The following is a 14,793-nucleotide window of genomic DNA, read 5'->3' on the forward strand; positions in this document are numbered from 1 at the left end:
TACCAGTTACGCACTGGGGTCGATATAATCGACTTAATCCGTTTGTCTGTCCTTGTTTATCCTCTCTGTGTTTAGCCCCTTGTGGGTAATAAAGAAATAGGTATTTTGCTTCAGTTCTTTTAGTTTCTCTGTTCAAATCCTGCTGAGGGCGGCTTTAGCTTTTGTCCTTCAGGAGTCGATAAAGTATCAGTCAAGTACTGGGGTTGATAACAATCGATTGTCCCCCCCTCCCGATTTCTGGTCTCATGCTTATGTTAGAAATTATTTTTATTACTAGCTGACCACGTGCTGTCAATAATAACGGCTAATTGTAGTATTTTACATATATAAAAAGATAAAAATAAGGTACATAATAACCACACATACAAACATTCACATACTTCCCTTCTACACGCACACACACAGTTGAAACGCCGATTTTTTTTTTATTCACCTCTTCCTTCCTAATTCATTTATCACCCCTTTCCTTTCTCTCATTACTATTACTTCCTCTCACTCCTTCTCAGTCAGGGCTATTACTCTCACTACTTCTCCTTCACTGAATTACTATTTCCTTTCCTCGTCCATGTCCGATGTGTTCCTGGACAAATATATAAAAACACTAGGTTCGTTTTCATATTAGGAGATTACGATTATTAAGGCAGCAAGCTGACAGAATCATAAGCACGCCAGGCAAAACGCTTAGTGGAACCTGGTGCGGTCCCAGGCCTCACCAGTTCCTGTCAAGCTGTCCGACCCATGCTAGCATGGAAAATGCATGTTTGATGATGATCATGCCATCATAGAAAAACAAACTTAAAACTAAACAAACAACAGATTAGTCATGTACCAGAGTCAATTCAATCGACTATACATCCTCTTTACGTACACACATACACACACACACACACACTCATTACTGGCCTTGTGACAAAGTCAGAAATTGTTATTTTTAAAATGTTTATTCTCATTTAATCATCATTCCCAATTAGGATCATGAATTTTGCAACTTAATTTAACTTGATATAAATGTATACACAGAAAGCAAAATGGTCAGTAATTTAGATTAGTAAATAAAAATGGATTTAATTACAAGAACATTCTTGTGTGTGTGTGTGTGTGTGAATGTGTTTGAAGGTGAATTTGTTTTGGAGTAAAAGATTAGGTTCTTACATTTTTTTTTATTTAATCTACCTATTTTGTATTGAAACGAGCCAGGTCTGTCCTCTCACACCTACTCTACAATGTCATTCTAAGGGGGAGGGGGAATTACAACCGTGTTTCGTGGTCTGCTACCACAACAGCTCCTTTATAGGATCCAGTTAGCTCAAGACATCATCAGGAGGAACCACGTCTGGTTTCGGCCCCCTACTCCTCTACTGTTTGACGTGGCTTGGCCCCTCCCTTTCGGAGGTGTCTTCAGCTCTGGTGTTGGGTGCATGTCTTCTTTCTTCGTCTTTCTTCTGTTCCCTTGCCTCTTCGATGTATCATCAGCGAGTGTCAGCCTATGAAATCTTGTAAGCTACAAGGTAATGCATGATTAATTAGGAACTATGTGAATGGATTTGGTAAGAAGACCATACCTTGTGTGTGTGTTGTTCTCCACCACTGCTTGACAACCAGCATTGGCTAATGTTCCTGTAACTTAGCAGTTCAGCAAAAGACATTGACAGAATAAGTACCAGACTTACAAATATAGATTGGGATTGATTTGTTTGATTGAATCCTTCAGGGCAGGGCCCCAGCATGGCTACAGTCCAGTGTCTGAAAATCATAAAAAATTAATAGCCCTGAGCCTTTTTCTCTGACACCCTCACCATTCGGCCACTTCACTGCCTTTCCAATGATGGTGGTGGTCACCACCTCAATAACAAATAATAATAATAAGTTTCAGATTTTGGCAAAAGGTCAGCAGGATTGGGGAAGGGGCCAAGTCGATTACATTGATCCCGGTGTTCAACTGGTTCTTGTTTTATCGGCCCTGGAAGGATGAAAGGCAAAATCAAAATGCCTGCTCACCACCTTTATAATAATTATAATAATAATAATAATAATAATAATAATAATAAATTTCTGCTGAAGACACAAGGTCTGAAATTTGAGGGAAGGGGACTTGTTGATTACGTCAGCCCCAGTACTCCACTGGTACTTATTTTATTGACCCTGAAAGGATGAAAGGCAAAGTTGGCTTCAGCAGAATTTGAACTCAGAACATCAAGCATAATGGTACTAAGCATTTTGCCCAATTTGCTAATAATTCTGCCAGCTCACCACCTTATTATTATTATTATTATTATTATTATTATTATTATTATTATTATTATTATTATTATTAGTAGTAGTAGTAGTAGTAGTATTATTAATAATAATAATAATAATGCTTGCCTAATACAATGAATTCTATCATATCCTTGCATATATTTATGGCTAGCAGAGTGAAATTTTTTTGTCAGGGGCACATTGCAACATCATCAGTGATAGAATAGAGGTCAGTAGGTTAGTGCTTTATTGACGTGGCCAGCTGGAACTCTATATGTATTGTAATTCAAACTCGCTTTTTTTTTTTTCTCCTTCGTTTCTGTTGATAATGAGAAATTTATTGCACTTCCCTTCCCCTCTTTTTTTTTTTTTTTTTTTTTTGCTTTTCTTTTTCTCCTTTCTCATCTTAAGTTGTAACATTGAACAGCTTAGATTCAGTGAAAATATTTGTAAAGCAGTCTACTGTTCTCCTCTCTATTCTACTCTAGGCACAAGGCCCGAAATTTTGGGGAAGGGGGGGCAGTCGATTAGATCAACCCCAGTACAAAACTGGTACTTAATTTATCGACCCTGAAAGGATGAAAGGCAAAGTCGACCTCAGCGGAATTTGTACTCAGAACATAAAGACAGACAAAATACGCTAAGCATTTCACTGGCCTGCTAACGTTTCTGCCAGCTCGCCACCTTAACTGTTCTCTTCTCATACTCAGGGATGTTGTTGTTGCTGCTGTTGTAGTCTCTGGTTTTGTGATGGTAATGAGATCCACTAGCATTCTGAAATTGGCAGATCCAAATCTTGACAAAAACTGCCCTGATCTATTAGAAGTGTGTGGGGGCGGATAGGCGGGCGGTTTGTATTGTTCAATTTCTATCTACCAAATCCATTCACAAGGCTTTGGCCAACCCAGGGCTATAGAAAAAATATACTTGCTCAAAGTGCCATACAGTGGGACTGAACCCAGGATCATATGGTTGGGAAGCAAACTTTACACCACAGCCACACTTGTGCCTATCAACTAAATTTTTAAAAAAACTCTGTTCTAGGGGGACAAACACAGACACACAAACATATATATATATATACACACACACACACACATATATACGACGGGCTTCTTTCAGTTTCCGTCTACCAAATCCACTCACAAGGCATTGGTCGGCCCCGGGCTATAGCAGAAGACACTTGCCCAAGATGCCACGAAGTGGGACTGAACCCGGAACCATGTGGTTGGTTAGCAAGCTACTTACCACACAGCCACTCCTGTGCATATTATTTTTACAAACAGTCTAATTATGATTCATCATTTATTTAGTTGAACACAATGTGACCTTGCATATAATTACTGAGATTTATGCGAGAGAATAAATTACTGTATGTAACTTGGGGTGGCCATCTGCATGGAAAATAATAGTCAAAGTTAGAAAACTTAAGATAAGTTTAAAGTAGATAAATCACTTTTTTTTAAATTAACCCTCTTTGTACCCACCTGCTTGAAACTGTCCCTGGTTCTATGATGTGAATTCCCTGTTTTAAATTATCTTTGATCAGAAGCTCATGCTAATTTATGTTCTAAATGCCAGCTTCACTCTTAAGCATCTAAACTGACCATATCTAGCCTAAATATCCTGTTTTATGTTTAAACCAACCAGATACAGCCTCTCACACCTACACTACAGTCCACATCATCATCATCATCATTTAGCATCCGCTTTCCATGCTAGCATGGGTTGGACGGTTCAACTGGGGTCTGGGAGGCCAGAAGGCAGCACCAGGCCCAGTCTTATCTGGCAATGTTTCTACAGCTGGATGCGCTTCCTAACGCTAACCACTCTGTGAGTGTAGTGGGTGCTTTACTTGTATCTATGTGCTGTGTATATTTTGTCCTTTTGTCCTCTCTCCCGGCGCTGCACAAACCCCCAATGTGGTTTCAGAGCCAAACTCTGAGTGCTACTTCAAGCGTGGTGATATCTCCCAGATATCCCAAATTATAATTTTGATAATAATTATTACCTTTAAAGGTTTTTATTCCCATGTTGGCCACTTGATAAGTTTAATATTTGTCTAAAATCTTTTAGCGTTTAAACTAATCATATCTAGCCAAAATACTCTATGTTCAAAGTAATCAGATCCAGCCCCTCACACCTACCCTACATGGAAGCACTCCGTTGGTTACGACGACGAGGGTTCCAGTTGATCCGATCAACGGAACAGCCTGCTCGTGAAATTATCGTGTAAGTGGCTGAGCACTCCACAGACACGTGTACCCTTGGGGATATTCAGCTTGACACAGAGAGTGACAAGGCCGGCCCTTTGAAATACAGGTACACCAGAAACAGGAAGTAAGAGCGAGAGAAAGTTGTGGTGAAAGAGTACAGCAGGGATCACCACCATCCCTGCCGGAGCCTCGTGGAGCTTTAGGTGTTTTCGCTCAATAAACACTCACAACGCCCTGTCTGGGAATCGAAACCGCGACCCTACGACCGCGAGTCCGCTGCCCTAACCACTGGGCCATTGCGCCTCCACACCTACCCTACAATGTTCTAAAAATAACACAATCACATCATTGAACTCTCAGAGCTACAAGATAATGCATGGTTAATTCAAAACCATGTGAATAAATGAGCATTGCATTTGACTGAGAAATCTGAATGTTAAAGCTACTCGCTGCTCTATCTTCATGAGGTTGAATTCATCACTAACCTGAAATGACTTCAACCCCATGAAGTGAGATAGGCACCATCATGTATAGAGCTGACCAAGTCCATCAGAGCCTCTCTGTCGCTGATGGTCCTGTGACGTCAAGCCTCTGGAGATCTTTCCCCGATAATGTTCAGCCATCTCGTGCATGGCAGGGTTAATAATAACAAAGTTATTTAAATAAATTACTCCTTTACTTGTTTCGGTCACTTGACTGTGGCCATGCTGGAGCACTGCCTTTAGTCGAGCAAATCGACCCCAGGACTTATTCTTTGTAAGCCTAGTACTTAGTCTATCAATCCCTTTTGCCGAACTGATAAGTTACAGGGATGTAAACACACCAACATCGGTTGTCAAGCGATGTTGGGGGGGGGTCAAACACAGACACACAAACATATACACACACATACATATATATATATATATATATATATATATATATATATATACATACATATACACGACGGGCTTCTTTCAGTTTCCATCTCCCAAATCCACTCACAAGGCTTTGATCAGCCTGTGGCTATAGTAGACACTTGCCCAAGGTGCCACGCAGTGGGATTGAACCCGGAACCATGTGGTTGGTAAGCAAGCTCCTTACCACACAGCCACCCCTATGCCTAAATTCATTATTTTTCAAAAATTAATTGAAACAGGCTGGATGTTTCAACAGAACCATATTAATAACAAAATGGTTAAACAGACATGAATGCAGTATATATTTTCTTTGTACTCTGAGAATAATAGATTGACCTGAAATGTTTGATGGTTTGTTGTCCACTAGAAGACAAATATTTCCTCATTCCTCTCTCCGAGAAGAGAGCCATGCCATAATGGGCTAGACCTAATTTGCATAATATGGAAACTAGTTTGGTTGTTACTACTACATTCTGGTTTGTGCTTGACTTAATCTTAGCTTAATTTTATCTTTTACTCGTTTTAATCTTTGGACTATGGCCATGCTGGGGCACCAATTTTAAGGCGCAGGAGTGGCTGTGTGGTAAGTAGCTTGCTTACCAGCCACATGGTTCCGGGTTCAGTCCCACTGCGTGGCATCTTGGGCAAGTGTCTTCTGCTATAGCCTCGGGCCGACCAATGCCTTGTGAGTGGATTTGGTAGACGGAAACTGAAAGAAGCCCGTCGTATATAAGTATGTATATATATATATATATATGTGTGTGTGTGTGTGTGTCTGTGTTTGTCCCCCTAGCATTGCTTGACAACCGATGCTGGTGTGTTTATGACCCCGTTACTTAGCGGTTCGGCAAAAGGAGGCCCATAGAATAAGTACTGGGCTTACAAAGAATAAGTCCCGGTGTCGAGTTGCTCGATTAAAGGCGGTGCTCCAGCATGGCCGCAGTCAAAATGACTGAAACAAGTAAAAAGATAAAAAGATGAAGTACCTTCTTTTCTACTATAGTAGGGTATGACGGCGATTTATATACAATGGTCGAGCGACATAACTGATGGAATGTATAGGAAATTCATCGCTAAAGATAAAATATCTGTCATACTTGTGTAAAACTTTTTTTTTTATCATGAGACACTACCTTTTACTGAACTTTGGAGCTTTGAGCTTGTGGTTACGGTTTCAAACTCAATAACTGGCAATTGTGCCTTTAACGGGGTCCGTTCGTATCACAAGCTTTCATAAATTGTGGTTTCTCTCCCGCCTCCTTTCTCCCAAGTCTCGAGGTCCTGTAAATAGGACATGGACACTGTATTTCTCCCTTTAGCTCTTAAATAAAGTGTCTTTTGTAGATTTTGCTCAAGCATAGTCGAGCAAGCTCTTTCGACGATTTCTGAGAAGCCATCGCCAACACCTCCACCGTCTTATTCTAGCTGTTGTCTCATTCATCGCGGTTTTGTTCCGGAGATATCTTGGAACTTTTTTCTATTTCTGTTTATATTACTCCCCCTAATTGAGTTTATAATTTAGTGAGAAATGGGATTCATTTATTAGTCTGGGAAGAGCATATTACATTGATTTTCTTATAAAGAAAAATACGATAAGGAATTCAAATTCGGTCAGGGGTGTGTGTGTGTGCAAAACGGGAGCTAACTCTGCATTTAAAAGTTACCTCCCTTACATATCATGACATTTTATTGTTTTAATCATTTATCTGTGTTCATTCTCTTTCAGGGCAATTACGTGCCAGAAAATGAAGATTTTCTTGATTTGCAAAAAGCAGACTACGATTTGATTTTGGCCATGAGTTTGACTAAATGGATTCATCTAAACTGGGGAGACGCTGGCTTGAAGAGATCTTTCCGTAGAATGTACCGGCAACTAAAACCCGGAGGAAAACTCATTTTAGAACCACAAGCTTGGGGCTCCTATAAAAAACGCAAATGGATATCGGTAAGTCCCTTTCCGCTTTTCTTTCGTTTCTTTTTCTCTTTTGTAATTTGGTTTGTGAATTCGTGTTGAAACAGATTTTGTTGTATCTTGGGAAAGTCATTATGCCAATAATAATAATAAATATATACACTGGTTAGATTCCATTCCTTTCCCTCTCTCTCTTTCGGAGAGGCACTGAGCAGCTATACGCACACATACACACTCGGCAGTAACTTCCACCTACCGACTTCAATTACAAAGCTTTGGTCGACTCGGGGCTATAGCGGAAGACACCTGCTCTTGGTTTGTTATTTAACCAACCAACTAATCGATTATTAGATTAATCATTCAGTTTAATAAGTCCTTTTCTTGCTATTCACAACTTCTTCAATGACATACTCCTCCTACACTAGGTCAGCTTCAAGTCTTACAGCATGGTTTCATTTAATACATCAACGTCTTGTTATAATTGTTTTCTCTCTTATTTGCCGTAGAAGATGGCTGTTATCAATTGAAATTGCGTGTATATTATATTTGTGTGAAGTCTCTTTCTCTTTTCTTTTCCTCTCTCACTATCTTACCTCTCCATTGCTTCTTCTGCCTCTGCCCTCCACCACTTTTTCTCTCCCACTGCCATGTGACCTGTGACCATTCCCTTTTCTCTTTCCAATTTCCTTTTTTTGCTTGACCAGTGACTTGTTCAATCATACTTCTCCAGCCTCTCACATTCTTTACTTTCAACAAAAAAAAAAAGATTTTGTGAATGAAACAAATTTATAAGCCAAAAGAGTGTTTGCTTGGAAAGCGCAAAAGGTATTATAACAATAATAGAAATAACTATATGAAAACTCATTAAGGCCATCAAAACTCTATTAATACATGTTTATAAAACTTATCACTTAAACGCTAGAGCTGTACCTTCCCAATAGTACCTCTTTATGGATAGCTGTACCTCCCAGTGGTATGTAAAAAGCATCCACTACACTCTTGAAGTGGTTGGCATTAGGAAGGGCATCCAGCTGTAGAAACGCCAGATCAGATTGGAGCCTAGTGCAGCTTCCTGGCTTCCCAGACCCCAGTCGAAGCGTCCATCCCACACCAGCATGGAAAACGGACGTTAAATGATGATGATGAAAGGTTCATTTTCCCACCATTTACTCAGATGTGTGTCAGTCTTAGGACCTCATCAGTGAAGAGTTCTTTTCATCTTTCCATTTCCCATTTGCAGTCCTATAGGACATTTTCCATTGCATTACTTCTATAAACATCTTGTCTTGTCTCAGTGCACCATGACCTTTATTTTGTTTATATGTTTTACATTTATACCTGTGTCATATTTGTTTCTGTCACATTCATCAACATTCACTTAATATTGCCAACAGTGTTTCACTGTTGATGCCACCAAAAATTAATAATATTATCATTAAATATCGAAATCGATCAACATCAATGGAATTTGTGGTTGTGATACCAGTGCCGGTGGCACGTAAGAGAACCATCTGAACGTGGCCGTAGCCAGCACCGCATCACCTGGCCTCCGTGCCGGTGGCACGTAACAAACACCATCCGATCGTGGCCGTTGCCAGCCTCACCTGGCCTCCGTGCCAGTGGCATGTAACAAACACCATCCGACCGTGGACGTTTGCCAGCCCCGTCTGGCACATAAAAAGCACCCTCTACACTCACGGAGTGGTTGGCGTTAGGAAGGGCATCCAGCCGTAGAAACATTGCCAGATCTGACTGGGCCTGGTGCAGCCTTCGGGCTTCCCAGACCCCAGTTGAACCGTCCAACCCATGCTAGCATGGAAAGCGGACGTTAAACGATGATGATAATGATGATTAAAGGCGTGAAATTGTAATGATTTCTTTTGGCGATAACTAACAAGGAACAAGCATGACCATGTCTTGTGACTTTTCCTTTGTTGTGCTTCTGTTTAATTTTTGAAACTTATTCATTTAAACTATATTTTGGACAAGTTGATATTTCTAGAAAATAATTCTCTCTTAAACAATTTTGTTTGTTCTTTCAGGAAAACATTCGGAAAAACTTCCAGAACATACATTTAAAACCTGACAATTTTGCAGAATATCTAATTGAACAAGTTGGCTTTTCACGTTACGAAGTCATAGATGTCCCTTTCAACCGGGCAAAAGGTAAGCTGCAGTGCATGATATATACAAGTCTGGTATGTTGCTTTGAAGTTCAGTTGGGGGCAACTGATATATTACTTAGAGATAACGATTTGGGAATTTTTCACTCATAATTGTTTCCATTATCATATCATCATAGGTACAGCCATAGCTGTGTAGTAAGAAAGGCGGCGAGTCGGCAGAAATGTTAGCACGCCGGTCGAAATGCTTAGTGGTATTACGTCTGCCACTACGTTCTGAGTTCAAATTCCTTGAGGTTGACTTTGCCTTTCATCCTTTCGGGGTCGATTAAATAAGTACCAGTTACGCACTGGGGTCGATATAATCGACTTAATCCGTTTGTCTGTCCTTGTTTGTCCTCTCTGTGTTTAGCCCCTTGTGGGTAGTAAAGAAATAAGTATTTTGCCTGTCGCTACGTTCTGAGGTTGACTTTGCCTTTCATCCTTTCGAAGTCGATAAATTAAGTACCAGTTGCACACAGGGGGCGATGTAATCGACTTAATACCTTTGTCTGTCCTTGTTTGTCCTCTCTGTGTTTAGCCTCTTGTGGGTAGTAAAGAAATAGCTGTGTAGTAAGAAGTTCACATCCTGACCACATGGTTCCACGTTCAGGAACCATGTGTCTTGTTTTCAAAAGTTTTGAATTAAAATCTTCCACCAAGCCTTAGACACAATTTATGTTCCCTAATACTAGCTTAATGATAACAAAGTTATTTTATTAAATTCTTTGTTATATTTAAAATGAATTGAAAGGAACACAGAGCATCTCAAAATAAATACGGTAATGAAAGGGTTAAAGGTTGATGATGGTGATATATATTAACCCTTTCGTTACTGTATTTATTTTGAGATGCTCTGTGTTTCTTTCAATTATTTTAAATATAACAAAGAATTTAGTAAAATAACTCAGTTATCATTAAGCTAGTGTTAGGTATATAAATTGTGACTAAGGTTTGGTGGAAGATTTTAATTCAAAACTTATGAAAACAAGACATTTGTACTACAGAGCCAGAGTCGGTTTTGGCCGGGTTGGTAACGAAAGGGTTAAATATAACAAGGAATTTAGTAAAATAACTTAGTTGTCATTAAGCTAGTGTTGGGAACACAAATTGTGACTAAGGTTTGGTGGAAGATTTAAATTCAAAACTTATGAACACAAGACATTTGCACTACAGAGCCAGAGTCGGTTTTGGCCGGGTTGGTAACGAAAGGGTTAAATATAACAAGGAATTTAGTAAAATAACTTAGTTGTCATTAAGCTAGTGTTGGGAACACAAATTGTGATTAAGGTTGGTGGAAGATTTAAATTCAAAACTTATGAACACAAGACATTTGTACTACAGAGCCAGAGTCGGTTTTGGCCGGGTTGGTAACGAAAGGGTTAAATATAACAAGGAATTTAGTAAAATAACTTAGTTGTCATTAAGCTAGTGTTGGGAACACAAATTGTGATTAAGTTTGGTGGAAGATTTAATTCAAAACTTATGAACACAAGACATTTGTACTACAGAGCCAGAGTCGGTTTTGGCCGGGTTGGTAACGAAAGGGTTAAATATAACAAGGAATTTAGTAAAATAACTTAGTTGTCATTAAGCTAGTGTTGGGAACACAAATTGTGATTAAGGTTTGGTGGAAGATTTAAATTCAAAACTTATGAACACAAGACATTTGTACTACAGAGCCAGAGTCGGTTTTGGCCGGGTTGGTAACGAAAGGGTTAAATATAACAAGGAATTTAGTAAAATAACTTAGTTGTCATTAAGCTAGTGTTGGGAACACAAATTGTGATTAAGGTTTGGTGGAAGATTTAAATTCAAAACTTATGAACACAAGACATTTGTACTACAGAGCCAGAGTCGGTTTTGGCCGGGTTGGTAACGAAAGGGTTAAGATGCTAAAGCAAATACAGTGGGTCTGAACCAGAAATCATGTGGCTGAGAAGCAAACTTCTTCATCACACGGCCATCTGATGACATCATTGATGTGAATATACAGTTTATTGAGTAGTTTGGATGAAACAGATTTTGTTGACTACACCAATCCTAGTCACAAAAGTGTGTGAAATTGTGATGGTAGGTGATGGCAGTGATAGAATGAGTGCCAGGCTTAACAAATAATAAGTACTGGGGTTGATTCATTCAACTAAAATATTCAAGACAGTGCCCCAGCATGGCTGTAGTCTAATGATTGAAACAGGTAAATGACAAAAGATAATATTCTTTACCCTTTACCATAAGAATGAATGGATCTTTTCCTTTTGAACGGCAGATGTCAACACAATTTCTAGTTAACTAAACACTTTTAAACTTTGTATACTGGTAGAATGTGTTTATAAAACATCATTTTCTCTTGGTTTTATTGAGAAAATTCTATAGTTTGTAAGATATTTCGTCTGAAAATCCGAGCATTTCGGCAATTTTAACCAATCGATTACCTCCATTCAACTAAAATCATTTGCTGCGTCTAAAACTGAGACAACATCCTGTAACTAACCCTAAACCTCCCCCCTAACCCTAACTTTTTTTTTCTTAATTGTTAAATTAATTTAATTCCATTGCTTTATTTTTTTTTTACACGCGTAACAATTAAGACAAAAAAATTTAGGGTTAGGGTTAGTTACAGGATGTTGTCTCAGTTTTAGACGCAGCAAATGATTTTAGCTCAAAAGAGAGCATAGGATTGGTTAAAATTCGAGAAATTAAACTACGTTAAACAAACAAATTACAATTTTCTCAAGAAAGCCAAGAGAAAAAAATGTTTTATTTTGACACATTCTACCAGTATACGAAGTTTTAAAGTGTTTAGTTAACTAGAAATTGTCTGCCGTTCAAAAGGAAAAGATCCGAATGAATAAAAATTAGTCAATGAGTTCTTTATCTAGTTAACTTTTTGCAGTGAATATTTTAATTATTTTTATATTTTGTTTTCTTTCCTTTTTAGGTTTCCAGCGGCCAATTTTCCTCTTTCACAAAGATCCTCTCCCCTCATCGTCACATCTTTCATACCATGGTGAGATTAATGCTCAAGAGACATCCAGTGCTAGAGTGAGTTCATCTGCTACAGCTGGCCACGAATGCGAAATGTACGATGCCACAAAAAGCTCTATCACAACTACAGAGCAGTCAACAGCGCCATCATCTAGCGGATCTTCGAATGAATGTGGAAACAAAATCCCCAATCTACGCGAAGCTGCTCCAGCTGGCCAGGAATCCGAAATGTACGATATCACAAAAGGCTCTGTTACGAGTACAGAGCAATCATCAGTATCATTTAGTGGACCTTCTAATGTATGTGAAAATACAACCCCTTCTCCGAGTCATGCTGCTACAGACATTTCTAGCTCCCTACTTTTAACCACACATTCTACCCGCGTTCAAAATAATGGGACTGATAAGGTCCCTCAGGGTCTGCTTAAATCTCCTTCACAGTCAGCAGAACCAAAGTCAACAACACCATCTTCTTCCTCTGCCACCACTTCTCTCTCTTCATCATCAGCATCAGACCCAGCAGCCCCAACAACAGCAGCAGCAGCAGCAGCATCATCATCGCCATCATCCACATTGTCATTACCATCATTACCACCACAACCACAACCATCACCACCATCATCATTGCAAACTTCTCTTTCGTCTACATCAGATTCTTCAGTGTTGATACCATCATCCACCATCACCGCCACTACTAACAACAGCAACCACATCGACAATGATACCTCCTCCTCCTCTTCCACCTCTCTTTTAAACTCTACGGACATCTGAAAGGGGCAAGACGGCCCTTAAACTAAGAGATCAATGAACATTAAATTTTTGAGAAAAAAATTTTTTTAACTTCTCTCTCTTTCCATCTCTCTTTCATTCTCACTCTCACTCTCTCTCTCTCAGAACATTTTCTTTAATTTTATTTTTGAAATGTTACAAATTTTAATCTATATTTTTTTTTTCTCCTTGATCTGTTTGAAATTTTATTGTTAGTTGTTCCAGTTAGCATGGCCTTCCTGCCACCTCTCTCTCTCTCTCTCCTTCTCTTTTATATACTTGACATCTCATTCTCTCGATCTCCCACTCTCTCTTTCTTTCTCTTTCTCTCTCTCTCTCCCCGTCTCTCTCTTTCTCTCAATTATAATTACAGCAAGCTGGGTTTAAGTGATAAAGGCAGCTACGTGAATATCCTTGGAGCAAACTTGTGTTGGCTGACACAGGAGTTTTTGGATGTTGTTTTACTTCCTTCCCTACTGCCAGATGATTCAAGCGTTCAATTTCTCCTGTTTATGAAATTTTTCTTTCTGCCCCTTCCCTCCCCAACCCAAAGAGTTTAACACTCAAAAGATTTAAAGAAGCAGGATTAAGATTCTTAAATCTGACGAAAGAAAGCCTGTCTGTAATTCCGTTCATCAAAGATTCACAGCCAAAAATAGTATATTTTTCTTTCTCTTTTTTTGTTTTTTTTTTCTTCCTTCAGTTCCATGTTCGTTACAGTTTAATTATTAATATTTACCAGTTATATAAGGTGGTGAGCTGGCAGAATTGGTAAACACCCCAAGCAAAATGCTTGGCAGCATTTCATCCATCTTTATGTTCTGAGTTCAAATTCCGCCAGGGTTAACTTTGCCTTTCATCCTTCCGGGGGGGTCAATGAAACCAGTACTAGTACCAGTTGACCACTGGGGTCGATGTAATCAACTTACCTACCTTCCCTGAAATTACTGGTCTTGTGCAAAAAATTTAAAATCAATATGTACCAGTTTATGTACAATCTTAATTTTAATTATTTTCTTTTCATCCCTTTCAAGCAATTTCCCCCTTATGCCTGAATAAGCCATTCTGATGTTTTTCTTTCAATGCTCTATGCAAGAAGTAAGCTCCCAGAGAGCCTAGTTGGTGACCCCCTGCCCTCCTCTTTCAGTTCTCCTGTTGAAGCCATTTCGTTTCAGGACACGACTGTCTTTCAGAAGGATATGAACATTACACCATTCCATTTGTCCTTCATTATAAACCTGAGGCCTTGTGCACATGTAAGAAATCATCATTATTGTTGTTGTTGTTGTTATGGCAGTACATATAATAAAATTGGAATGATGCAGAGATTGTTATTATTGTTTTTATTTTTCCTCAGAACGTTCAGTCTTGTTTGTTCTGGTAGATTCTGTGAGAGCGGACAGCAGCCTGCTGCCAGAGGTCTCACGGTTTCTTTCCACACATTATAAGCTTTGATAGGAGCAGCACTCCGTCGGTTGCGACGATGAGGGTCCCAGCTGATCCGATCAACGGAACAGCTTGCTCGTGATATTAACGTGCAAGTGGCTGAGCACTCCACAGACACGTGTACCCTTAACGTAGTTCTCGAGGAGATTCAGCGTGACACAGAG

At 39.3% G+C, this 14,793-nt stretch overlaps 1 protein-coding gene across 1 annotated transcript in view; it reads left to right on the plus strand.

The window, feature by feature from the left end:
• The window catches only part of LOC115224256 (7SK snRNA methylphosphate capping enzyme), a 49,258-nt gene extending 34,749 nt beyond the window's left edge, over positions 1-14,509 (plus strand). The window contains exons 3-5 of the mRNA XM_029795063.2: positions 7,080-7,298; positions 9,308-9,431; positions 12,369-14,509. Of these exons, the coding sequence (XP_029650923.1) occupies positions 7,080-7,298; positions 9,308-9,431; positions 12,369-13,186 (1,161 nt within the window). The 3' untranslated portion in view covers positions 13,187-14,509. The remainder of the gene's footprint in view (positions 1-7,079; positions 7,299-9,307; positions 9,432-12,368) is intronic.
• Positions 14,510-14,793: the final 284 nt, after the last annotated feature.

The sequence above is a fragment of the Octopus sinensis genome, linkage group LG25 (genome assembly GCF_006345805.1).
Source record: "Octopus sinensis linkage group LG25, ASM634580v1, whole genome shotgun sequence".
NCBI classification, from domain to species: domain Eukaryota; kingdom Metazoa; phylum Mollusca; class Cephalopoda; order Octopoda; family Octopodidae; genus Octopus; species Octopus sinensis.